The 25,594-nt window shown below is 53.7% G+C and overlaps 1 protein-coding gene across 3 annotated transcripts; it reads left to right on the top strand.

The window, feature by feature from the left end:
- Positions 1–185: 185 nt before the first annotated feature.
- PLXDC1 (plexin domain containing 1) lies at positions 186–25,309 on the top strand. Of its 3 annotated transcripts, none has more exons than XM_085561799.1 (14): positions 186–341; positions 1,383–1,486; positions 3,712–3,855; positions 5,031–5,100; positions 6,267–6,389; positions 7,586–7,704; positions 7,879–7,978; positions 11,316–11,411; positions 13,776–13,857; positions 15,890–15,947; positions 16,777–16,939; positions 20,253–20,288; positions 21,063–21,217; positions 23,281–25,309. In XM_085561799.1, the coding sequence occupies exons 1-14, from the start codon at positions 287–289 to the stop codon at positions 23,398–23,400; spliced, it is 1,425 nt and encodes a 474-aa protein (XP_085417925.1). In that variant the 5' UTR covers positions 186–286; the 3' UTR covers positions 23,401–25,309. The 3 variants fall into 3 exon arrangements, with proteins under 3 accessions (XP_085417925.1, XP_085417924.1, XP_085417927.1); XM_085561798.1 differs by having other exon boundaries at positions 23,226–25,309; XM_085561801.1 differs by lacking the exon at positions 1,383–1,486 and having other exon boundaries at positions 221–341; positions 23,226–25,309.
- Positions 25,310–25,594: the final 285 nt, after the last annotated feature.

The following is a 25,594-nucleotide window of genomic DNA, read 5'->3' as shown; positions in this document are numbered from 1 at the left end:
TCACGCCAGAGCTGCCCGCAGCCTGGAGCGCCCCAAACCTCGCAAGTGGAACCCCAAAAACTCGGGGTGTGGGGAGGGGGGGGGATGGAGGAACATTCCCGAACCCCCTGGGCTCTCGGGGGTCCCGCTGCCGGTTCCAGCTCCTTCCCTTCCCTTTTCCCTCCCCGGTTCCATCGCCGCCCCCGGGCCCGCCCCCGGCCCCGCCCGGCTCCGGCTCCGCTCGGTGCGCGGTTCCCTGGCGGGGGTCCCGGCCCCTGGCGGGGCGCTGAGCCCCCCGACCCCCACCATGCTCTGGGGGGGCTTCCTCCTGCTCTGCCTGCTCCGCGGGGCGCTGGCCGCAGGTACGGGGGGCGCTGGGTCAATCTCGGGGGGTCCCGGCTGTGCTTTTGGGGGGGGGGGTCTGTCCGGTGGTCCCGGGGGTCTGTGTGCCTCCCCCTCTCTCTCTGCGGTGCTTTGGGGGTGTCTCCGTGTCCCGCACCCCACCCCGCGCTCCCCAGGGTGCTCGGACCCCCCGATCTGTGCTGGGAGAGGGATGGGGGGGCTGTATCCCCCCCCCACCCCACCCCACGCAGGATTCCCCCCACGCGTGACCCCCCGTGGCAGGGCTGGGGCTGAGATTTTGGGGAGTTTTTGTGGGGGTCTCTGGATCACCCCCCACCTGCCCGCCCTGGCGAGGGCCGGGCCCCCCTGTGCCCCCCCAAGGACGGCGAGTGTGACCCCCCACTCCCCCCAGAGCCCTTCTCTCAGCCCCGCTCCCCCCCTGCCTCAGTTTCCCCACCCGGACACCTGGGAGCAGAACCCAGCCTCATTAGGCAGCAATTAGCAATTAACTCCCGTGGGGTGACGGTGGGACCTCGCTCCCACGGGCGGGGGGCGCAGCCCGCGCCCCCCCCGAGCTGTGTCCCCGTTTGGGGACAAACGTCCCGGCCGCGTCCCCGCCCGTGGGCGAGCGCTCGCCGTCCTCGCCGCGCTGCCAAAACCCCTCCCGATTCTCCGCAGATCTGCTCCCAAATGGCTTTTTTTTCTCCTCCCCAGCTCGTTTTTGGGCCGATTTGGGGTATTTTTAACCAAATCCCGGCCTCCGCTGCCTCCACGGGGCTGGGGGGATGCGTGGAGGGGGCGGGGGACGCGGTTTTTTTGGGATCTTTGGGAGCAGCCCGGGTGCTGGTGTGGCTGGGGCGTGCGGGGGCTGCAGCCCCGGTCGCGGGTGTTGTCCCCAGGTGTCCTGCCCCGGCCGGGGTGGCTGTCACCTGTCCCCGCACCTGCGGCCACCCCGGCGCCTTCCCCGCCTCTCCGTGCCCGCGGTGACGCTGTTCAGAGGCTGAGACCCCCCCCCAAATTCGTGTCACGGCTGCCACTGACCCCTCCCCGTGTGCCCCCAGCGCCCAGAGCTCCGGACGCCACCCCGGGGACCCGCATCAGCCACGACCTGGCGGGCGACAGCCTGGCCATCGACACCCTGCCGGCCAGCGAGACCCGCGTCGTGGTCAGTCCCGCTGAGCCCGACCCCCGAGCCCCGCCCGGGCCCGGGATCCGACCCCCGACCCCCGCCCGGGCCCGGGATCCGACCCCCGACCCCCGCCCGGGCCCGGGATCCGACCCCCGACCCCCGACCGGGCCCGATCCGACCCCCGACCCCCGCCCGGGCCCGGGATCCGACCCCCGACCCCCGACCGGGTCCGGGATCTGTGCCCCGACCCCCGCCCGGGCCCGATCCGACCCCCGACCCCCGCTTGGATCCGATCCCCGACTCCCACCGGGATCCGACCCCCGACCCCCGCCCGGGCCCGATCCGACCCCCGACCCCCGCCCGGGCCCGATCCGACCCCCGCCCGGGCCCGGGATCTGACCCCCGACCCCCGCTGGGATCCGACCCCCGCCCGGGCCTGGGATCCGACCCCCGACCCCCGACCGGGCCCGGGATCCGTGCCCCGACCTCCTCCGGGATCCGATCCCCGACCCCCGACCCCCACCGGGATCCGACCCCCGACCCCCGCCCGGATCTTTGCCCCGATCTCCGACCCCCACCGGGATCTCTGCCCCGACCCCTTCTCTGATCCGACCCCCGCCCGGACCCGAAATCCGACCCCCGACCCCCTTCCGGACCCAGGATCCGACCCCCGCCCGGACCCGTGCCCCAGACCCGGGATCTGACCCCCGACCCCCGCCCGGGCCCGGGATCTGTGCCCCAACCCCCGCTTGGATCCGACCCCCGACCCCCGCCCGGGCCCGATCCGACCCCCGCCCGGACCCGTGCCCCAGACCCGGGATCCGACCCCCGACCCCCTCCGGGATCCGACTCCCGACCCCCGCCCGGACCCGCCCCGGGCCCGCTCCCGCCGCCAGTTCTATTCCCAGTTTGGCACCGGTTCCGATGTGGCGCTGGCTGCCACATCCCAAAGGGAATAATTACACCCCCGAGAGGCTAATTACACCCCCGAGAGGCTAATTACAACCCCGAGGATAATTACAAGCCGGAGATCACCCCAGCCCCGGGCTGGACACTCGTGTCGCGGGGTGACACGCGGGGACAACTCCGGTACCGAGGGGGGTTTGTCCTCCGTTCCCGTGTCACCTTGTGGGACACCTCCCTCGGCTCTCCCAGCCTAATTACCCGCCCTTAATTAGCTGCCGGTTATTTGTGGCGGGGCCGCGGGAGTTCCCGGCGCTCTCGGTCGCGAGGGATTTCTTTTTTTTTTGGAGGACGGTGACTTGTCCCGCTGGTTTTGGTGGCCCCGAGGGGACAAAGCGGCCGCTTCCACTCTGCTCCAGCTCATCCTTCGGGGATGGAGAGGAGCCGTGAAAAATCCCGCTGTGGGAATGGTTAAAAATACCCCAAATGGGCCCAAAAACCGATCTGGGGTATTTAACCGATTTGGTTAAAAATACCCCAAATGGGCCGTGAAAAGTCCCGCTGTGGAAATGGTTATCCTGATTTTCCCTTGATTTATCCTGGATTCTTCCTGTTTTTTCCCTGGATTTATCCCAGATTTATCCCAGATTTTCCCTAGATTTATCCTGGATTCTTCCTGAGTTCATCCTGAATTCTTCCTGGGTTTTCCTGGATTTATCCTGTATTTTCACTGGGTTTTTCCTGGATTCATTCTGGATTTATCCCAGATTATCCCTGGATTTATCCCAGATTTTTCTCTGATTTTCCCTTGATATATCCTGATTCTTCCTGGGTTTTCCTTGGATTCATCCCAGATTTTCCCCTGATTTTCCCTTGATATATCCTGATTCTTCCTGGGTTTTCCCTGGATTTATCCTGGATTTTCCCTTGATATATCCCCAATTCTTCCTGGGTTTTCCCTGGATTTATCCTGGATTTATCCCAGATTTTCCCTTGATATATTCCCGATTCTTCCTGGGTTTTCCCTGGATTTATCCCGGATTTTCCCTTGATATATCCCCAATTCTTCCTGGGTTTTCCTTGGATTCATCCTGGATTTATCCCAGATTTTCCCTTGATATATTCCCGATTCTTCCTGGGTTTTCCCTGGATTTATCCCGGATTTATCCCTGATTTTCCCTTGATCTATCCCCGATTCCTCCTGCGTTTTCCCTTGATTTATCCCACATTTATCCCTTATTTATCCCCGATTTTCCCCGTATTTTCCCCGGCTTTCTCCCCGCTTTGCTCCTGCTCCCTGCCACCCCGCGTGTCCCCGCGTGTCCCCGCGTGTCCCCGCGTGTCCCTGGTGGCTGCAGGAGGACAACCACAGCTACTACGTCTCGCGGAGCTACGGCCCGGGGGACGCGCGCCGCGCCGCGCTCTGGGTGGACATGGCGGCGGCCAGCGGGGGCCGCGCCAAGGTCCACGGGATCCTCTCCAACACGCACCGGCAGGCCTCGGTGAGCCCCCGTGTCCCCGTGTCCCTGTGTCACGGCGACCCCGTGTCCCCAGTGTCCCGTGACACCGTGTCCCTGTATCCCCGTGATCTGGTGTCCCCTGTGTCCCCGTGACCCCATGTCCCCGTGATCCCGTGACACCGTGTCCCTGTATCCCCGTGACCCCATGTCCCCGTGTCCCCGTGACCCCATGTCCCCGTGATCCCGTGACACCGTGTCCCTGTATCCCCGTGATCCAGTGTCCCCTGTGTCCCCATGACCCCGTGTCCCCGTGATCCCGTGACACCGTGTCCCTGTATCCCCGTGATCTGGTGTCCCCGTGACCCCATGTCCCCCATGTCCCCGTGACCTCATGTTCCTGTGTCCCTGTATCCCCGTGATCCGGTGTCCCCTGTGTCCCTGTGACCCTGTGATCCTGTGTCCCTGTGACCCCATGTCCCCCATGTCCCCGTGACCCCATGATCCCGTGTCCCTGTATCCTCGTGACCCCATGTCCCCGTGATCCTGTGACACCGTGTCCCTGTATCCCCGTGATCTGGTGTCCCCTGTGTCCCTGTGACCCCATGTCCCCGTGATCCCGTGACACCGTGTCCCTGTGTCACAGCGACCCCGTGTCCCCATGATCCCGTGACACCATGTCCCTGTATCCCCATGATCCGGTGTCCCTTGTGTCCCCATGACCCCATGTCCCCGTGTCCCCATGACCCCATGTCCCCCATGTCCCTGTGTCCCCATGACCCTGTGACCCTGTGTCACTGTAAGCCCGTGTCCCTGTGTCCCCCCTGGCTCTATGTCCCCGTGTCCCCGCGTCCCCGTGTCCCCATGTCCCCGTGTCCCTATGTCCCCGTGTCCCTGTATCCCCGTGTCCCTGTGACCCATGATTCCCACATCCCCATGTCCCCATGTCCCTGTGTTCCTGTGTCCCCGTGTCCCCGTGCCCGGCAGGGGTGGCCCAGCAGGTCTTGGGGAGTGTTGGTGGCCTCCAGCTCATTCCGAGGATGAAGGAACCTGCAGGATCCCCCTTCCCAGCCCTTTTCCCAGCCCTTTTCCCAGCCCTTTTCCCACCCCTTTTCCCAGCCCTTTTCCCAGTCCTTTTCCCACCCCTTTTCCCACCCCTTTTCCCACCCTCCCGGCACTGTCCCGGGCTGAGCCCGCCTGTCCCGCTCTCCGTCCCACAGAGGATCGCGCTGTCCTTTGACTTCCCCTTCTACGGCCACCTCCTGCGGCAGGTCACCATCGCCACCGGCGGTGAGCGGGGACCGGGACCGGGCTGGGATCCACGGGATGGGATCCATGGGATCCATAGGATGGGATCCATGGGATGGGATCCATGGGATGGGATCCACGGGATGGGATCCATGGGATGGGATCCACGGGATGGGATCCATGGGATGGGATCCATAGGATGGGATCCATGGGATGATGGGGATAGGATGGGATCAAGGGGATGCGATAGGATGGGATCCATGGGGTGGGACAGGATGGGATCCATGGGATAGAATGGGTTCCATAAGATGGAATGGGATCCATGGGATGGGATCAATGGATTCCATGGGATGAGATGAATGGGACTGGATGGGACAGGACTGGATGAGATGGGACAGGATGGGATGGACAGGTTGGGATGGACAGGATGGGACAGGTTGGGATGGACAGGATGGGACAGGATGGGATGGACAGGATGGGATGAACAGGATGGGATGGACAGGATGGGACAGGATGGGATGGACAGGATGGAATGGACAGGATGGGATGGACAGGATGGGATGGACAGGATGGGATGGACAGGATGGGATGGACGGGATGGGATGGACAGGATGGGATGAACGGGATGGGATGGACAGGATGGGATGAACAGGATGGGATGGACAGGATGGGACAGGATGGGATGGACAGGATGGGATGGACAGGATGGGACGGACAGGATGGGACGGACAGGATGGGATGGACAGGATGGGATGGACAGGATGGGACGGACAGGATGGGACGGACAGGATGGGATGGACAGGATGGGACAGGATGGGATGGACAGGATGGAACGGACAGGATGGAACGGACAGGATGGGACAGGATGGGATGGACAGGATGGGATGGACAGGATGGAATGGACAGGATGGGACAGGATGGAATGGACAGGATGGGATGGACAGGATGGAATGGACAGGATGGGATGAACAGGATGGGATGGACAGGATGGGACAGGATGGGATGGACAGGATGGGATGGACAGGATGGGACGGACAGGATGGGATGGACAGGATGGGACAGGATGGGACAGGATAGGATGGACAGGATGGAATGGACAGGATGGGATGGGAAGGATGGATGGACAGGATGGGACAGGACAGGATGGGACAGGATGGAATGGACAGGATGGGAGAGAGGAGCGCGAGCTTCATCCTCTGCCCGCTCAGGTTTCATCTTCACGGGGGACGTCATGCACCGCATGCTGACGGCCACGCAGTACATCGCCCCGCTCATGGCCAACTTCAACCCCAGCTACTCGCACAACTCCACCGTGCGCTACCTGGACAACGGTGAGTGCCAGCCCCGCTCTGTCCTCGGCCAGGCGGGCTCGGCGCTGGCACCGTGTCACCGCCGGGGCAGGCATGGTGACAGGTGGCACGGGGCTCTGCTGGTGGCAGCTCGCTGGGCAGGGAGCGGGGTGAGCTTTCCCCGGCGTGGGCTCTCTGCTGGCGTTTTCTGCCTCCGTCGGGGTTGAGGCGCTTGAGAGGATGGGATGGGATGGGATGGGATGGGATGGGATGGGATGGGATGGGATGGGATGGGATGGGATGGGATGGGATGGGATGGGATGGGATGGGATGGGATGGACAAAATGGGATAGACGGGATGGGATGGGATGGGATGGACGGGATGGACAGAATGGGATGGAAAAGGATGGACAGGATGGGATGGGACAGGATGGGATGGACGGGATGGGATGGGATGGACAAAATGGGATGGAAAAGGATGGACAGGATGGACAGAATGGGATGGACAGGATGGGATGGGATGGACAGAATGGGATGGAAAAGGATGGACAGGATGGACAGAATGGGATGGACAAAATGGAATGACAAGGATGGACAGGATGGGATGGGATGGACAGGATGGGATGCTATGGACAAGATGGGATGGAAAAGGATGGATGGGATGGACAGAATGGGATGACAAGGATGGACAGGATGGGATGGGATGGGATCCATGGGATGGGATGGGATGGACAGGATGGACTGGGATGGACAAGGATGGACGGGGATGGATGGGACAGAATGGGATGGACAAAATGGGATGGGATGAATGGGATGGACAAGGATGGACAAGATGGGATGGGATGAACGGGATGGGACGGGGTGGGATGGGATGCTTCTAATACAACTTTTAAACTCTTATAGACTCTTTAAAGACTTTTAAACTCTTTATAACTCTCTTTTAAACTCTTTATAACTCTCTGTAACTTCTAAACTCTTTACGCTCTTCACCATCTAACCCAACACAGTTCCTTACTTACAACTCCACAAACATAACTTCATTCTTTTTCTACCTAACATCCTTTATTTCCACATCAATCCGAGCTCCTCCTAAGGCTGCAGATCAAACTCTTTGGGATCCGTGGAATTCCCGCAGCTGGGGATGTTCTGCTCCGCTCCCGGCGGATGCTGGAGGTTGGGGGGTGAGGACGGAGCAGGGGGAGAAGAGGGAAGGACTGAGCGGCTCTGGTCCCCCCCAGGGACGGTGTTCGTGGTGCAGTGGGACAAGGTTTATCTCCAGGGCAAGGAGGACATGGGCAGCTTCACCTTCCAGGCCGCCCTGCACAGCAGCGGGAGGATCGTCTTCGGCTACAAGGAGGTGAGAGAGGGGATGGGCCACGAGGGTGGGCTGGGAGGGGGGTGGACATTCCTGGGGCTGGGGCAGGGCTGGGATGTGTCCCACCCATGTCCCACCCATGTCCCACCCGTGTCCCACCCGTGTCCCACCCGTGTCCCACCTCTGTCCCACCTCTGTCCCCGCTGTCCCCGGCAGATCCCGGTGCCCGTCCTGCAGATCAGTGCCACCCAGCACCCCGTCAAGGCCGGGCTCTCCGACGCCTTCATGGTCCTCAACCGTTCTCCGGACGTTCCCGGTGAGTCCCCGGGGAGCCGATCCCGTGGTGGGATCCTCGTCCGTCCGTCCGTCCGTCCTGGGCCATTTCAGGGTGGGAGGTGGCCCTGCTTGGATTCCAGCGAGCAGGAGGAGGGCTGTGGGCTTTGCCTGCTCCTCATGTTCCCTGTGACCCTTTCTGGGATCTCTTTTTGGGATCCCTTTTTGGGATATCTTTTTGGGTTATTTTTTCCTTTTTGGGTTCTTTTTTCCTTTTTGGGATCCCTTTTTAGTATCTCTTTTTTGTATCCCTTCCTTTTTGGGGATCCCTTTTTTGGGATCCCTGTTTGGTATCTCTTTTTGGATCCCTTTTTGGGATCCTTTTTTGGGATCCCTGTTTGGTATCTCTGGATCCCTTTTTGGGATCCCTTTTTGGGATGCGCGTCCCCACGGCCACAACCACCCGTCGGCCTCGTGCTCTGGCTGGAACTTCGCCCATTCCAGAACCTCCAGAAGCTTTTCCCTGATTCCCAATGCTGAGGAAGAGGAGGGAAACCAAACCCTTCTTCCATTCCAAAGGATGGAATGCAGACGGACCAGAGGCTCGGGGGGTTCGGGGCGCCCCAACCCCATCGAGATGGAAAGTTTGGGGGGTCTGCAGCTGCCCCAGCAGGATGCTCTCACCCTGGGATGTGGGAATGCTTGTTCCCCGTGTGCCCCGAGCTCAGAGGCAGAGTTAGAGAATAAATTTATTGAAAGATCTCCTCAGTGAGAGATTGGCCAGGCAGAGTTAGAGAATAAATTTATTGAAAGATCTCCTCAGTGAGAGATTGGCCAGGCAGAGTTAGAGAATAAATTTATTGAAAGATCTCCTCAGTGAGAGATTGGCCAGGCAGAGTTAGAGAATAAATTTATTGAAAGATCTCCTCAGTGAGAGATTGGCCAGGCAGAGTTAGAGAATAAATTTATTGAAAGATCTCCTCAGTGAGAGATTGGCCAGGCAGAGTTAGAGAATAAATTTATTTAAAGATCTCCTCCATGAGAGATTGGCCAGGCAGAGTTAGAGAATAAATTTATTGAAAGATCTCCTCCATGAGAGATTGGCCAGGCAGTTCCAGAACCAAGCAGGGATTCATTAAAAGATCTCCTCAGTGGATCCACCTTGGGCAGCGCCAGAGCCCAGCCAGGGCTGCACCCGAAATGAACCAAAATGGTTCAAAATGGACCAAAATGGACCCAAAATGGACCCAAAATGGACCCAAAATGGTCACAAAATGGTCACAAAATGAACCAAAGATGGACCCAAAATGGTCACAAAAATGGAACCAAAATGGTCACAAAATGGACCCAAATCACAAAATGGACCCAAAATGGTCACAAAACAGACCCAAAATGGACCCAAATGGTCACAAAATGGTCACAAAAATGGACGAGGTCACGGGGTCTGTCCATTTGCTAATTTCTCCTTCATTTGCATATTGGAGTTAATTGCCCAGTCCCGGCTTTACCCGTGCAGTCCCACCCTGCTGGTTTTCCTCTCTCCAGCCCGCGCTGTTGGTGCTCCTGGGCAGAGATTTGGATCATTTCTCCTTGGCCCCAGCTGGAGCAGGAATTGTTTCGTCTCTGCTCTGTGAGCAGAGCTCGCCATCCCATAATATGCAAACCCCACACCCTAAATCATCACAAAATTGGCAAAAATATAAAAATTAAACCCTGAGGGACCTGGCCGTGAGTCAGAGCCGGCTGATTTTGGTTTGGGGCAGTTTTGGGAGCGGCTCAGGCTGCAGCCCCGGCCCCTCCCAGCCTGTTGGATTAAGATTTTAATCCTCCCCCAGAGATGAATTTTTAAAAATTTTTATTCCATTTTCAGTCCCGCGCCAAGGGCGAGACGATGCAGATGTTACAATTCACGGCATCGCCATCAGCAGCCAATTATTTCCTAATTACAACATGCCAAAAACAAGGGGGATTTTTGGCTTTTAACACCGAGCTCTAAATGCCTTAAAGCCAATCATTAATTCAGAATTTCGTATCTCAAAGTTTGCACACAAATACTAATTAAAAAAAAAAACCCACAATTCATTTGTGGGTGAGAATTCTGCTAGAAAAACGCTGCTGAAACGACAGCCGAGAATAAGTCCCGCACTGATTCATTTGAAAAGAAAAAATGGGAATGTTCCGTTTGCTCCTTCAAATCCACTTCCCAAAAATCAAAAATGGGAATGTTCCGTTTGCTCCTTCAAATCCATTTCCCAAAAATCAAAAATGGGAATGCTCCGTTTGCTCCTTCAAATCCATTTCCCAAAAATCAAAAATGGGAATGTTCCGTTTGCTCCTTCCAATCCACTTCCCGTAAAGAAAAAATGGTTTAAACCTGGTTTAATCCCAGTTTAAACCCTGTTTAAGCCCAATTTAAACTGGTTTAAACCCAATTTAAACTGGTTTAAGCCCAGTTGTAGCAGGCTTAAGCCAGATTTAAGATGGTTTAAGCCCGATTAAAACCATTTTCAGCCCAGTTTAAGCCGGTTTCAGCCCGGTTTAAAATGGTTTAAGCCGGTTTAAGCCCAGTTTTAGCCCGGTTTAAGCCAGTTTCAGCCCGGTTTAAGATGGGTTAAATCACTTTCAGCCTGGTTTAAACCTGATTTAAGCCGGTTTTAGCTCGGTTTGAGCCAGTTTCAGCTCGGTTTAAGCCGGTTTCAGCCCGGTTTAAGCCAGTTTTAGCCTGGTTTAAGCCCGGTTTAAGCCGGTTTAAGCCAGTTTCAGCCTGGTTTAAGCCAGTTTCAGCCTGGTTTAAGCTGGTTTCAGCCCGGTTTAAGCCAGTTTTAGCCCGGTTTAAGCCAGTTTTAACCCGGTTTAAGCCGGTTTCAGCCTGGTTTAACCCGGTTTAAGCCGGTTTCAGCCCGGTCTAAGCCAGTTCAAGCCGGTTTCAGCCTGTTTTCAGCCCGGTTTAAGCCAGTTTCAGCCTGGTTTAACCCGGTTTAAGCCGGTTTCAGCCCGGTTTCAGCCGGTTTCAGCCCGGTTTAACCCGGTTTCAGCCGGTTTCAGCCGGTTTAAGCCGGTTTCAGCCGGTTTCAGCCGGTCTCAGCCCGGTTTAAGCCGGTTTCAGCCGGTTTCAGCCGGTCTCAGCCCGGTTTAAGCCGGTTTCAGCCGGTTTCAGCCGGTTTCAGCCCGGTTTAAGCCGGTTTAAGCCGGTTTCAGCCCGGTTTCAGCCGGTTTCAGCCCGGTTTAACCCGGTTTAACCCGGTTTCAGCCGGTTTAAGCCGGTTTAAGCTGGTTTCAGCCGGTTTCAGCCCGGTTTCAGCCCAGTATAAGCCGGTTTAAGCCGGTTTAAGCCGGTTTCAGCCGGTCTCAGCCCGGTTTAAGGCCAGGCTCCGTGGCAGAGTCCCGCCGCCGGACGATCTACGAGTACCACCGCGTGGAGCTGGACGGCAGCAGGATCCGCAGCCTGTCGGCCGTGGAGTTCACCCCGCTGCCCAGTGAGTGCCCTGGGCACCCCCGCACCCCAAAATCCCCCACGGACCCCGGCCGCCCCGGGGGGCCGCCCGGCAGGGCTGGGGGCGACGCCGCCCGTCCCGGGGTGCTCGGGGTGCTGGCGGCAGGGAGCAGCTCAGCACACCCTGGGGTGCCCAGAGAGGAGCTCAGCCCACCCTGGGGTGCCCAGAGAGGAGCTCAGCCCACCCTGGGGTGCCCGGAGGGGAGCTCAGCCCACCCTGGGGTGCCCAGAGAGGACCTCAGCCCACCCTGGGGTCTCCAGCCCACCCTGGGGTGCCCGGAGGGGAGCTCAGCCCACCCTGGGGTCTCCAGCCCACCCTGGGGTCCCTGGAGAGGAGCTGACACTGTCCTGAGGTCCCTGGGGAGAAGCTCACCCCAATCCTGGGGTCTCCAGCCCACCCTGGGGTCCCCAGAGAGCAGCTCAGCCCACCCTGGGGTGCCCAGAGAGGACCTCAGCCCACCTTGGGGTCCCCAGCTCAGCCCACCCTGGGGTCTCCAGCCCACCCTGGGGTCCCTGGGGAGGAGCTCAGCCCACCTTGGGGTCCCCAGCTCAGCCTGTCCTGGAGTCTCCAGCCCACCCTGGGGTCCCCAGAGAGCAGCTCGGCCCACCCTGGGGTGCCTGGAGGGGAGCTCAGCCCACCCTGGGGTCTCTGGGGAGAAGCTCACACCAACCTTGGGGTCTCCAGCCCACCCTGGGGTCTCCAGCCCACCCTTGGGTCCCTGGAGAGGACCTCAGCCCACCCTGGGGTCCCCAGCTCAGCCCACCCTGGGGTCTCCAGCCCACCCTGGGGTCCCCAGAGAGGAGCTGACACTGTCCTGGGGTCCCTGGGGAGAAGCTCACCCCAATCCTGGGGTCTCCAGCCCACCCTGGGGTCCCTGGGGAGGAGCTCAGCCCACCCTGGGGTCCCCAGCTCAGCCTGTCCTGGAGTCTCCAGCCCACCCTGGGGTCCCTGGAGAGGAGCTGACGCTGTCCTGGGGTCCCTGGGGAGAAGCTCACCCCAACCTTGGGGTCTCCAGCCCACCCTTGGGTCCCTGGAGAGGACCTCAGCCCACCCTGGGGTCCCCAGCTCAGCCCACCCTGGGGTCTCTGGGGAGAAGCTCACACCAACCTTGGGGTCTCCAGCCTACCCTGGGGTCCCCAGAGAGCAGCTCAGCCCACCCTGGGGTGCCCAGAGAGGACCTCAGCCCACCTTGGGGTCCCCAGCTCAGCCCACCCTGGGGTCTCCAGCCCACCCTGGGGTCCCTGGAGGGATCTCACCCCACCCTGGGGTCTCCAGCCCACCCTGGGGTCCCCGGAGAGGAGCTCATCCCCACCCTGGGGTCCCTGGAATCCCAAAATTTTACTTTTGCACACTTCATTATTATTCATATCAAACCCTCCGAGCTCGTAACTACAGTGAGACACGGAGGGCAAGAAGAACAAGAGGAAAAAGGACAAAACCCACCCAATTTCCTCCTTTGGAACCTCCTATTTAAAACCCTAAAATTTTATTTTTGCACCCGTGCCACACTTAATTATTACTTCTATTAATTAATCCTGTAAGACTGAAAATTCTTTTCCATGGACACAGATCAGACACACCCAATTTCCTCCATCTTCTCCCCTTTGGAACCTCCTATTTAGAACCCTAAAATTTTATTTTTGCACCCGTGCCACACTTAATTATTACTTCTATTAATTAATCCTGTAAGACTGAAAATTCTTTTCCATGGACACAGATCAGACACACCCAATTTCCTCCATCTTCTCCCCTTTGGAACCTCCTATTTAAAACCCTAAAATTTTATTTTTGCACCCTTTCCACACTTAATTATTACTTATATCAAACTTCTATTAATTTACCCTGTAAGATTGAAAATTCTTTTCCATGGACACAGATCAGACACACCCAATTTCCTCCATCTTCTCCCCTTTGGAACCTCCTATTTAGAACCCTAAAATTTTATTTTTGCACCCGTGCCACACTTAATTATTACTTCTATTAATTAATCCTGTAAGACTGAAAATTCTTTTCCATGGACACAGACCAGACACACCCAATTTCCTCCATCTTCTCCCCTTTGGAACCTCCTATTTAGAACCCTAAAATTTTACTTTTGCACCCTTAATTATTATTTATATCAAACCCTCAGAGCTGGTAATTCACCCTGGAAGATGGAAAAATTCTTTTCCATGGATAAAAATCAGAGATATTATCTCTGGGGGCTCTGTCCAGGGGGATTTTGGCCCTGGACTCCCTCAGCTTTGGGGATGTTTTGTTTCTCTCCACGCCAAAATTTGGGGTTTTTTTGGGGGTTTTTTTGGGTTTTTTTGGTTTTTTTTGGGTTTTTTTGGGTTTTTTTTGCAGCCTGCCTGCAGCACCAGAGCTGTGAAACCTGCGTGGGCTCGGAGCTGCCCTTCAACTGCAGCTGGTGCCACGTCCTGCAGAGGTACCTGCCACCTTCTCCTTCCCCTGGGGCTGTCCTGCTTTTATTTTATTATTATTATTTCCTTTTTTTTCGTTGTTTTTTGGGGTGCTGCTCTCGGCCCCATCGAGCCTTGAGCTGATCTCCGATCCCAAACCACCCCAAGGTTGAATTTCCTGGCGGATTTGAATTCCGGGAGATGAGGCAGGACTCAGATTTTTGGGAGAAAGATTAAAAATGGGGGAAATTTATCCAGATTTGGGTTGGATCAGAGGGAGGGCTCCAGCGGGGAGGTGACGGCGTTTATCCAAAAATTCCCAACATGGCTGGGAATAAAATCTGGGATTTTTGGGAGCTGTGGAACCGCAGAACTTCCCACCCTCCTTCTGTCTTTTATTTTGACTCAGGGATTTGGAAACTGAGAGATGCTTTAAAAACTTTTATTCCATTTTCAGTCTCAGGTGAAGGGTGAGATATATATATATATATAAAAAACAGATGTTATAATATATAATATAGATATTATATTCATATAAAAACATATAAAAGAGATGTTATAATATATTATATATCATATACATTTAAAAATATATCAAATGGATGTTATAATACCTATTATATATATTAAAAAGTTATATATAAAACAGATGTTCTAATGTATAATATATATTATGTAGATTTTAAAAATGTATAAAATTGATGTTATAATATATAATATATGAAATATAATATATAATATATAATATATAATATATAATATATAATATATAATATATAATATATGAAATATAATATATAATATATAATATATAATATATAATATATAATATATAATATATGAAATATAATAGATAATAGATAATATATTATATATTATATATGAAATATAATAGATAATAGATAATAGATAATAGATAATAGATATATTAAAATATTATTAGATATTATATATATCAAAATATTATATATATAACAGATGTTATAATATAAAATAGATATTATACATTTAAAATATTATATATATATAAAACAGATGTTATAATATATACTATATATTTAAAAATATTTTATATATATTATATATATATAACAGGTGTTATCATTCATGCCATCCCAATCAGAAGCCGATTATTTCCTCATTAACACACAGTATTATATTTTAATTACAATATAAGCATTTACAATTACTAATTACAATATCAGCAATTTTTTTGCCTATCAGCTTTAGCCACACCATGCCATAAACCCCTTAAAGATAAAAATCTAAAATTACCCCTCGTGGCTCCTACTACAATGCAACTTTTGCTTTATATTTTTTTCATCTTTTATTTGCATTTATATTATGTTTTATTACATCAAATAGTTCTATTTCTCCAAAGTACCCCAGTTTTATTTGCACATTTTGAAACTTATTTCTAATTTCATTTTTCTCCCAACAATATTCTCAAAATCAGCATTTTTAATTTTTAATTTTGGGGACCGGTGCACGCTCTGGGAATTTTCTGCCGCGTTTTTAACCTTTCCCAGGGCTCGGTTCCCGCAGCCCGGCCCGGGATTATCCCGAATTTCCTCCCGGGCTCGGTTCCCGCAGCCCGGCCCGGGATTATCCCGAATTTCCTCCCGGGCTCCGTTCCCGCAGCCCGGCCCGGGATTATCCCGAATTTCCTCCCGGGCTCGGTTCCCGCAGCCCGGCCCGGGATAATCCCGAATTTCCTCCCGGGCTCCGTTCCCGCAGCCCGGCCCGGGATAATCCCGAATTTCCTCCCGGGCTCCGTTCCCGCAGCCCGGCCCGGGATTATCCCGAATTTCCTCCCGGGCTCCGTTCCCGCAGCCCGGCCCGGGATTATCCCGAATTTCCTCCCGGGCTCCGTTCCCGCAGCCCGGCCCGGGATAATCCCGAATTTCCTCCCGGGCTCCGTTCCCGCAGCCCGGCCCGGGATAATCCCGAATTTCCTCCCGGGCTCGGTTCCCGCAGCCCGGCCCGGGATAATCCCGAATTTCCTCCCGGGCTCGGTTCCCGCAGCCCGGCCCGGGATTATCCCGAATTTCCCCCCAGGTGCTCCAGCGGCTTCGATCGGTACCGGGAGGAGTGGCTGAGCTACGGCTGCGGCCGGGTGAGCGACGCGAGTCCAAATCCCGGTCCCGGTCCAAATCCCAATCCCGGTCCCAATCCCAATCCAAATCCCGGTCCCAATCCAAATCCCAGCCCAAATCCCGGTCCCAGTCCCAATCCAAATCCCAGCCCAAATCCCAATCCCGGTCCCAACCCCAATCCAAATCCCGGTCCCAGTCCCGGTCCCAGCCCAAATCCCAATCCTGGTCCCGGTCCAAATCCCAATCCCAGCCCAAATCCCGGTCCCGGTCCCAATCCCAATCCAAATCCCTGTCCCAATCCAAATCCCAGCCCAAATCCCAATCCCAGCCCAAATCCCAATCCCGGTCCCAATCCCAATCCAAATCCCAGCCCAAATCCCAATCACAGCCCAAATCCCAATCCCAGTCCCAATCCCAATCCAAATCCCAGCCCAAATTCCAATCCCAGTCCAAATCCCAGTGCCAGTCCCAGTTCCAGTCCCAGTCCCGGTCCCGGTCCCAGTTCCAGTCCCAGTCCCAGTCCCAGTCCCAGTCTAAATCCCAATCCCAGTCCCAGTCCCAGTCCCAATCCCAGTTCGAATCCCAGTCCCAGTCTAAATCCCGGTCCAAATCCTGATCCTGGTCCAAATTCCAGTCCCAAACCCTCCTTTCTAACCCAAACCCTCCTTTTACCCCAAACCCCCTTTTTTTAACCCAAACCCTTCTTTTACCCCAAACCCCCTTTTTTTAACCCAAACCCTTCTTTTACCCCAAACCCCCTTTTTTTAACGCAAACCCTCCTTTAACCCAAACCCTCCTTTTACCCCAAACCCCTTTTTTTAACCCCAAACCCTCCTTTTCCCTCCGCAGCCGGACGAGAGCACCTGTGAGGATCTGGCCGAGGCCGGTCACTACTCGGCGCCCCCGGGCAGCTCCGTGTCCCCGTGGCCCGGCCGTGTCACCTCCGTGTCCCTGCGTTCCGGCCGTGTCACCTCCCCTAAGGCCTCGCTCTTCCTCAGCCTCACCACAGAAGGTGAGCCTGGACCTGGACAGGTGACACCATTCACCTGAGCCATGGACAGGTGACACCACCTGAGCCATGGACAGGTGACATCACCTGAGCCATGGACAGGTGACCCTGGACAGGTGACACCACTCACCTGAGCCCTGGACAGGTGACATCACCTGAGCCATGGACAGGTGACACTACTCACCTGAGCCATGAACAGGTGACCCTGGACAGGTGACACCACTCACCTGAGCCCTGGACAGGTGACACCACACACCTGAGCCATGGACAGGTGACCCTGGACAGGTGACACCACACACCTGAGCCATGGACAGGTGATCCCTGAGCCATGGACAGGTGATCCCCATCCCTGATCCCAATCCCTGGACAGGTGATCCCCATCCCTGATCCCAATCCCTGAACAGGTGATCCCCATCCCTGATCCCAATCCCTGATCCCAATCCCTGGACAGGTGATCCCCATCCCTGATCCCCCATCCCTGATCCCTGGACAGGTGATTCCCAGCCCTGATCCCTGGCCAGATCTTTCCCCTCCTCAAAAAGCAAATCCAAATCCAAGTGACCACCAGGACCGGAGGGATTTTGGAGCAGAATCCTGGAATGGTTTGGGTGGGAAGGGACCTTCAATCCCCTCCAGTCCCAGGGGAAGGGACAGCTCCCACAATCGCAAGGTGCTCCAAACCCCTCCTGGGACACTTCCAGGGATGGACTAGCCACAGCTCCTCTGGGAATTCCACCCCAATTCCTTCCCAAAATCCCCTCCCGAGTCCATTTCTCCATCTGTGATCCCTGGATCCGTGAGGTTCTGGAATCCCAGCAGGATTTGGGTCGGAAGGGACCTCAAAGCTCATCCCATCCCCAGGGCAGGGACAGCTCCCACCATCCCAGGGTGCTCCAAACCCTTCCTGGGACACTTCCAGGGATGGACCAGCCACAGCTCCTCTGGGAATTCCACCCCGATTCCTTCCCAAAATCCCCTCCCGAGTCCATTTCTCCATCTGTGAGGTTTTGGAATCCCAGAAGGATTTGGGTTGGAAGGGACCTCAAAGCTCATCCCATGCCCAGGGCAGGGACAGCTCCCACCACCCCAGGGCTCTCCAGAGGAGGGATGAGAGCAGGAGATGTTGGGAAGGGCAGCCAAGAGGTGACACCCGGGGCAGTGAGACACACTGGGAAGAGTTTTGGGGTTTTTCCAGCTTTTTTGACCCATTCGTGAAGGTCAGTGAGCAACCAAGCCCTGGTGGGGAGAATGCTCGGGATCCCGAGGGGGTCAATCCCGGAGAAAGGGGGTTGGGATTTCTCTGGGCTCGGATTTCACTGGTGCCAGGAGTCTCACCTGGAATTCCCGCGGTGATTGCATTTTTTTGGGGATTTCTTCTCCTCCCAGCTCCACAAAAAACCCCAAAAAAACCAAAAAAACAACAACAAAAAAACCCCAACCTGATCTTTCCTGGAGTCCCAAAACTCCTTAATCCCATTAACCCTGGCTCCGCCGATCCTGGCGCAGGCAGCGCCTCAATTTGGCTGCTTAATTGTCCCTAAGGCAAAGTGTTAATTAGGATCAATAGGGAAGAGAGTTCATTGTCCTTGGGAAGGAGCTGGGTGGGGACGGAGCTCCTGCCTGGCTGGGCGGGCTGTGAAAAGAACGATTCCGGGCCAGGGGAGGGTTGGAATTCCACCACGAGAAGGTTTTCCAGCTCTCCGCTGGTTCTTGGGGAAAAAAGGGACGAGAGGCTCCGTGTGACACCGGGCAGGAAGTGAATTTTGGGATCTGGGATTGGGAAGAGCAGTGGCGGAGAGGGGAGAGTGGCAGAGGAGCAGCTCCACCAAAGAGGGGCCTGGACCTCAGTGTCCTCCCCACCAGCCCAGATCCCTGGATCCACATCCTGTCCAAATCCCTGGATCTGTGTCTTCTCCATCATCCCAAATCCCTGGATCTGTGTCCCACCCAAATCCCTGGATCTGTGTCCTCCCCACCAGCCCAAATCCCTGGATCTGTGTCCAATTCCATCATCCCAAATCCCTGGATCTGTGTCCATCCCAAATCCCTGGATCTGTGTCCAGCTCAAATCTCTGGATCTGTGTCCAGTCCCACCAGCCCAAATCCCTGGATCTGTGTCCATCCCAAATCCCTGGATCTGTGTCCAATTCCATCATCCCAAATCCCTGGATCCGTGTCCTCTCCATCATCCCAAATCCCTGGATCTGTGTCCATCCCAAATCCCTGGATCCGTGTCCTCTCCATCATCCCAAATCCCTGGATCTGTGTCCAGTCCCACCAGCCCAAATCCCTGGATCTGTGTCTTCTCCATCATCCCAAATCCCTGGATCTGTGTCCCACCCAAATCCCTGGATCCGTGTCCTCTCCATCATCCCAAATCCCTGGATTTGTGTCCATCCCAAATCCTGGATCCATGTCCAATCCCACCATCCCAAACTCCTGGATCCGTGTCCTTCCCACCATCCCAAATCTCTGGATCTGTGTCCTTTCCATCATCTCAAATCCCTGGATCCGTGTCCTCTCCATCATCCCAAATCCCTGGATCCGTGTCCTTTCCATCATCCCAAATCCCTGGATCCGTGTCCATCCCAAATCCCAAATCCCTGGATCCGTGTCCAATCCCATCATCCCAAATCCCTGGATCTGTGTCCATCCCAAATCCCTGGATCCGTGTCCAATCCCACCATCCCAAACTCCTGGATCCGTGTCCTTCCCAAATCCCAAATCCCTGGATCCGTGTCCATCCCAAATCCCAAATCCCTGGATCCGTGTCCATCCCAAATCCCAAATCCTGGATCCATGTCCAATCCCACCATCCCAAACTCCTGGATCCGTGTCCTCCCCGCCATCCCAAATCCGTGGAGGAACGGGGTGGGAAATGTTGGACCCGGAAGAAATCCGCGATCGCTTGGGAGTTCCAAGGCCAAAATCGAGCGCGGTTTATTGACGCATCCGAAATTTACGGAATTCCAAAATCCACCTCGGATTGGGGCATGGAATTGCCAAATGTCCAACCAACGCCGGCCACACCCACGGCCCAAAAATTCCCTCCTCCCACAGGGAAAAAAAGGAAATTAATCAAAATTTACATGAATTTGCATGAGAAACTCCAGTAGAAATGTGGAAACATCGGAGGTTTTATGAGAGATTTCAAATTTCAAAAGAACTAGAAAGGAAAATTTAATAAATTTTAAAATCGGGGCTGATGAAATTTTATGAGAACTTTCAAAAGAATTATAAAGGAAAATTTAACAATTCTAAAAATCATGAGGATATCACGGAAAATTCCTGATTTTCTTGTGTTTTCTCCTTTCAGATGACACCAAACTCAACCAGTTTGCAGGAGGAGAGGGTAAGGCCGGCCATGGTTATAATGTAATATATAATATAATATAATATAATATAATATAATATAATATAATATAATATAATATAATATAATATAATATAATTATTATAGTCTATTATTGTTTTTATTATAATTTTAGAATTTTCTTCTATTTTATTGATTTAATTTGCTTTATTGTTTGAAGAGTTGATTTTTATGTTTTGGTTGTTTGCTTTTGTTAAGTTATTCTTGATTTATGTGGTTTTTTATTGTTAATTCTTAGTCTATTGTTATAATAATATTATAATTAATTACATCATATTATATTATATTATGTTATGTTATGTTATATTATGTTATATTATATTATATTATATTATATTATATTATATTATATTATATTATATTATATTATATTATATTATATTATATTATATTATATTATATTATATTATATTATATTATATTATATTATTACATTACATTACATTACATTACATTACATTACATTACATTACATTACATTACATTACATTGTATTATATTGTATTATATTACATTACATTACATTACATTATTAATTTTTTTATTTCTAACTTTTCTACTTTTTTTTTTCAAATTTTACATTTTCTACATTCCCGCAAATCTTCTAAATCTCCTTTTTTTTTTTTTTTTTTTTTAATTTTCAATTTTCTAAATTTCTAAAAACCTTCCAATTTGATATTTGATGTTTTTGTTGGTGTTTGACCCGGCGCGGACGTTTCCGACCCGTTGGCTGCCGCGCGTTGCTGCCCGCAGGGCGCGGCCCGGCGCGGCGCGGCGCGGGCGCCGCCGTGCCCGCGGCCGCCCTGGCGTCCCTCGCGGCGGCCGCGGTGGCCCTGGCCGGGCTCCTGGTGGCCGGGATCTACGTCAGCAGCCGCCCCACGTGCGGCGCCACACTCTTCTTCATCCAGGTGAGCCTCATCCTCCTCCTCAGCTTCCTCGTCTTCCTCATCCTCATCATCTTCCTCATCCTCCTCGTCTTCCTCATCCTCATCATCCTCCTTGTCTTCCTCATCCTCATCATCCTCCTCATCCTTCTCGTCCTCCTCATCCTCCTCATCCTCCTCATCCTCCTCATCCTCCTCATCCTCATCATCCTCATCATCCTCCTTGTCTTCCTCATCCTCATCATCTTCCTCATCCTCCTCGTCCTCCTCATCCTCATCATCCTCATCATCCTCCTTGTCTTCCTCATCCTCGTCCTCTTCCTCATCTTCCTCGTCCTCCTCATCTTTGTCATCCTCCTCATCCTTCGCATCCTCCTTGTCCTCATCATCCTCATCCTCTTCCTCATCCTCCTCGTCCTCATCATCCTCCTCATCCTCATTGTCCTCCTCATCTTCCTCATCCTCCTCGTCCTCCCAGCCAGCCCAGATCCCTGGATCCACATCCCACATCCTTCCCCCTCTTTTCCCCTCCTTTTTCCCCTCCATATTTTCCCCCCCATTTTCCCCCCCATATTCCCCCCCCCATTTTTCCCCCCCATTTCCCCCTCATTTCCCCTCTCATTTTTACCCCCCATTTCCCCCCCATTATCTCCCCCCCATTATCTCCCCCCCATTTCCCCCCATTTCTCCCACATTCCTCCCCCATTTCCCCCCCATTTCCCCCCCATTCCCCCCCATTCCCCCCCGTTTCCCCCCCATTTCCCCCCATTTCCCCCCCATTCCCCCCATTTTTGCCCCCCATTTTTCCCCCCATTTTTCCCCCCATTCCCCCCATTTCCCCCCCATTTCCCCCCCATTTTTCCCCCCATTCCCCCCCATTCCCCCCATTTCCCCCCATTTCCCCCCCATTTCCCCCCCATTTTTCCCCCATTTCCCCCCATTTCCCCCCCATTTTTCCCCCATTTCCCCCCATTTCCCCCCATTTTCCCCCCATTTTTCCCCCATTTCCCCCCCATTTTTCCCCCCATTTCCCCCCATTTCCCCCCCATTTTTCCCCCATTTCCCCCCATTTCCCCCCATTTTCCCCCCATTTTTCCCCCATTTCCCCCCATTTTTCCCCCCATTTCTCCCCCATTTCCCCCCATTTCCCCCCATTTCCCCCACATTCCTCCCCCATTTCCCCCTCCATTTCCCCCCCATTCCCCCCCATTATCTCCCCCCCATTTTCCCCCCATTTCTCCCACATTCCTCCCCCATTTCCCCCCCATTTTCCCCCCATTTCCCCCACATTCCTCCCCCATTTCCCCCCCATTTCCCCCCCATTCCCCCCCATTCCCCCCCGTTTCCCCCCCATTTCCCCCCATTTCCCCCCCATTTCCCCCCATTTTCCCCCCCATTTCCCCCCCATTCCCCCCATTCCCCCCCATATTTCCCCCCCATTTCCCCCCATTATCTCCCCCCCATTTCCCCCCATTCCCCCCCATTTTTCCCCCCATTTCCTCCCATTATCTCCCCCCCATTTTCCCCCCATTCCCCCCCATTTTTCCCCCATTTTCCCCCCATTTCCCCCCATTTTCCCCACATTTTTCCCCCCATTTTTCCCCCATTTTTCCCCCCATTTTTCCCCCCATTTCTCCCTCATTTCCCCCCATTTTCCCCCCATTTTCCCCCCCATTTTTCCCCCCATTTCTCCCTCATTTCCCCCCATTTTCCCCCCCATTTCCCCCCCATTTTCCCTCCACTTCCCCCCCCATTTCCCCCCCATTCTCCCCATTTCCCCCCCATTATTTCCCCCCCATTCCCCCCCATTCCCCCCCATTTTTCCCCCCATTCCCCCCATTCCCCCCCATTCCCCCCATTCCCCCCATTCCCCCCCATTCCCCCCCATTCCCCCCATTCCCCCCATTCCCCCCCATTCCCCCCATTCCCCCCATTCCCCCCCATTTCCCCCTCCATTTCCCCCCATTCCCCCCATTCCCCCCATTTCCCCCCATTCCCCCCATTTCCCCCCATTTTTCCCGTTTTCCCGCAGGATTCGGGGCGCCGGGCCGTGTTCCATCCGCTCACTGCCCCGTTTCTGTCCCCAGCGGAGGCCGCCCCGCTGGCCCGCCATGAAATTCCGGAGCCGCGGCCGCCGCAGCTCCTACGCCGAGGTGGAGGCGGCCAGCCAGGAGAAAGAGGGAATTGTGGAGGCCGAGCAGTGCTGAGCGCTTCTCCCGAGGAATCCGTCCCGAGGAATCCATCCCGAGGAATCCTGATAATCCTTCCCAAGGAATCCATCCTGAGGAATCCATCCTGAGGAATCCTGATAATCCATCCCGAGGGATCCATCCTGAGGAATCTGTCCTGAGGAATCCTGATAATTCATCCCGAGGAATCCATCCTGAGGAATCCGTCCTGAGGAATCCATCCTGAGGAATCCATCCCAAGGAATCCATGCCGAGGGATCCATCCCGAGGAATCCTGATAATCCATCCTGAGGAATCCATCCTGAGGAATCCGTCCTGAGGAATCCATCCTGAGGAATCCTGATAGTCCTTCCCGAGGAATCCATCCTGAGGAATCCATCCCCAGGAATCCCAAGGAATCCATCCCAAGGAATCCATCCCAAGGAATCCTGACAATCCATCCTGAGGAATCCATCCCGAGGAATCCATCCCAAGGAATCCATCCTGAGGAATTCTGATAATCCTTCCCGAGGAATCCATCCTGAGGAATCCATCCTGAGGAATCCATCCTGAGGAATCCATTCTGAGGAATCCTGATAATCCATCCCGAGGAATCCATCCTGAGGAATCTGTCCTGAGGAATCCATTCTGAGGAATCCTGATAATCCATCCCGAGGGATCCATCCCGAGGAATCCATCCCAAGGAATCCTAATAATCCATCCTGAGGAATCCATCCTGAGGAATCCATCCCAAGGAATCCCAAGGAATCCATCCCAAGGAATCCTGACAATCCATCCCGAGGAATCCATCCCGAGGAATCCATCCCAAGGAATCCATCCTGAGGAATTCTGATAATCCTTCCCGAGGAATCCATCCCGAGGAATCCATCCTGAGGAATCCATCCCATGGAATCCATCCCGAGGAATCCATCCCGAGGAATCCGTCCCGAGGAATCCGTCCCGAGGAATCCATCCTGAGGAATCCTGACAATCCATCCCATGGAATCCACCCTGAGGAATCCATCCTGAGGAATCCATCCCGAGGAAATCATCCTGAGGAATCCATCCTGAGGAATCCATCCCATGGAATCCATCCTGAGGAATCCATCCCGAGGAATCCTGATAATCCATCCCGAGGAATCCATCCCGAGGAATCCATCCCATGGAATCCATCCTGAGGAATCCATCCCGAGGAATCCATCCTGAGGAATCCTGACAATCCATCCCGAGGAATCCATCCCATGGAATCCATCCCATGGAATCCATCCTGAGGAATCCATCCTGAGGAATCCATCCCATGGAATCCATCCCATGGAATCCATCCCGAGGAATCCTGACAATCCATCCCGAGGAATCCATCCTGAGGAATCCAGAGGAATCCATCCCAAAAATACTCCAGCTGAGCTGCGATCGTGCCCCAAATTTGGAAGTTTTATTCCCAAATCAAGAATTTCCCTAAAAATTGGGTATTTTCCCCCAAAGTGGGGAGAAAAAAAGGAAGAATTTATCTCCCAAATTTGATCTCCTTTGTCGTGGTGATGGATTAATGAGGGATTTTCTCTGGAAATCACTTTATTCCAATGGTGAAATTTGGAATTATTAATTTAAATTATTTCGGGGTTGATTTTTCCTGGGTTTTTTGGGGTTTTTTTGCAAGATTTTGAGTTTTTCTCTTCCCCCGCAGCTCCTGGAACCATCCAAGGGTTCTGAAATGCCACAAAATTAAAGCAAAAAAGCGAATTTTAAAGAGCAAGAATTGTAGCGGTCCCTGGGGTTTGTGCTGCAGCTGGGATTTGGGGAGAAAAATCTGGATTTTGGGAAGGATTTAGGTGAGGAATCCTTCAAAAATAAAAAAAATCATTTCAAGGTCGTTCATAACATGAAAACTCTGGGCATAATTTCACTTTTATCTGATTGTTCCCATTAGAAAAATAAAGAATAAATCAAATTTTTTTCCCCCCATTTTTCCAACACTCACAGCTTAGAAATGGCCGGATCGGGATGTGAAAAATTCCTGAAATTCATTGGGGAAAAACAAAAGAAAAAGATCTTTATTTTAAATTATTTTTAATTTTTTCCTTTAAGGGAAGAACCAAACCCAGCTGAGGTTTGGGGTTTGGGGCTGGAATTTCACCCCTGGGCAGCTCCCACAGGGAAAATATTCCCAAATATTCCCAAATATTCCCAAATATTCCCAAATATTCCTTGTGGTGTAAGAGGGGAAATCTGGGAA

The sequence above is a fragment of the Lonchura striata genome, chromosome 27, assembly GCF_050655825.1.
Source record: "Lonchura striata isolate lonStrDom1 chromosome 27, ASM5065582v1, whole genome shotgun sequence".
In the NCBI taxonomy this organism is placed as follows: domain Eukaryota; kingdom Metazoa; phylum Chordata; class Aves; order Passeriformes; family Estrildidae; genus Lonchura; species Lonchura striata.
This window is presented reverse-complemented; position numbering and strand designations above follow the sequence as displayed.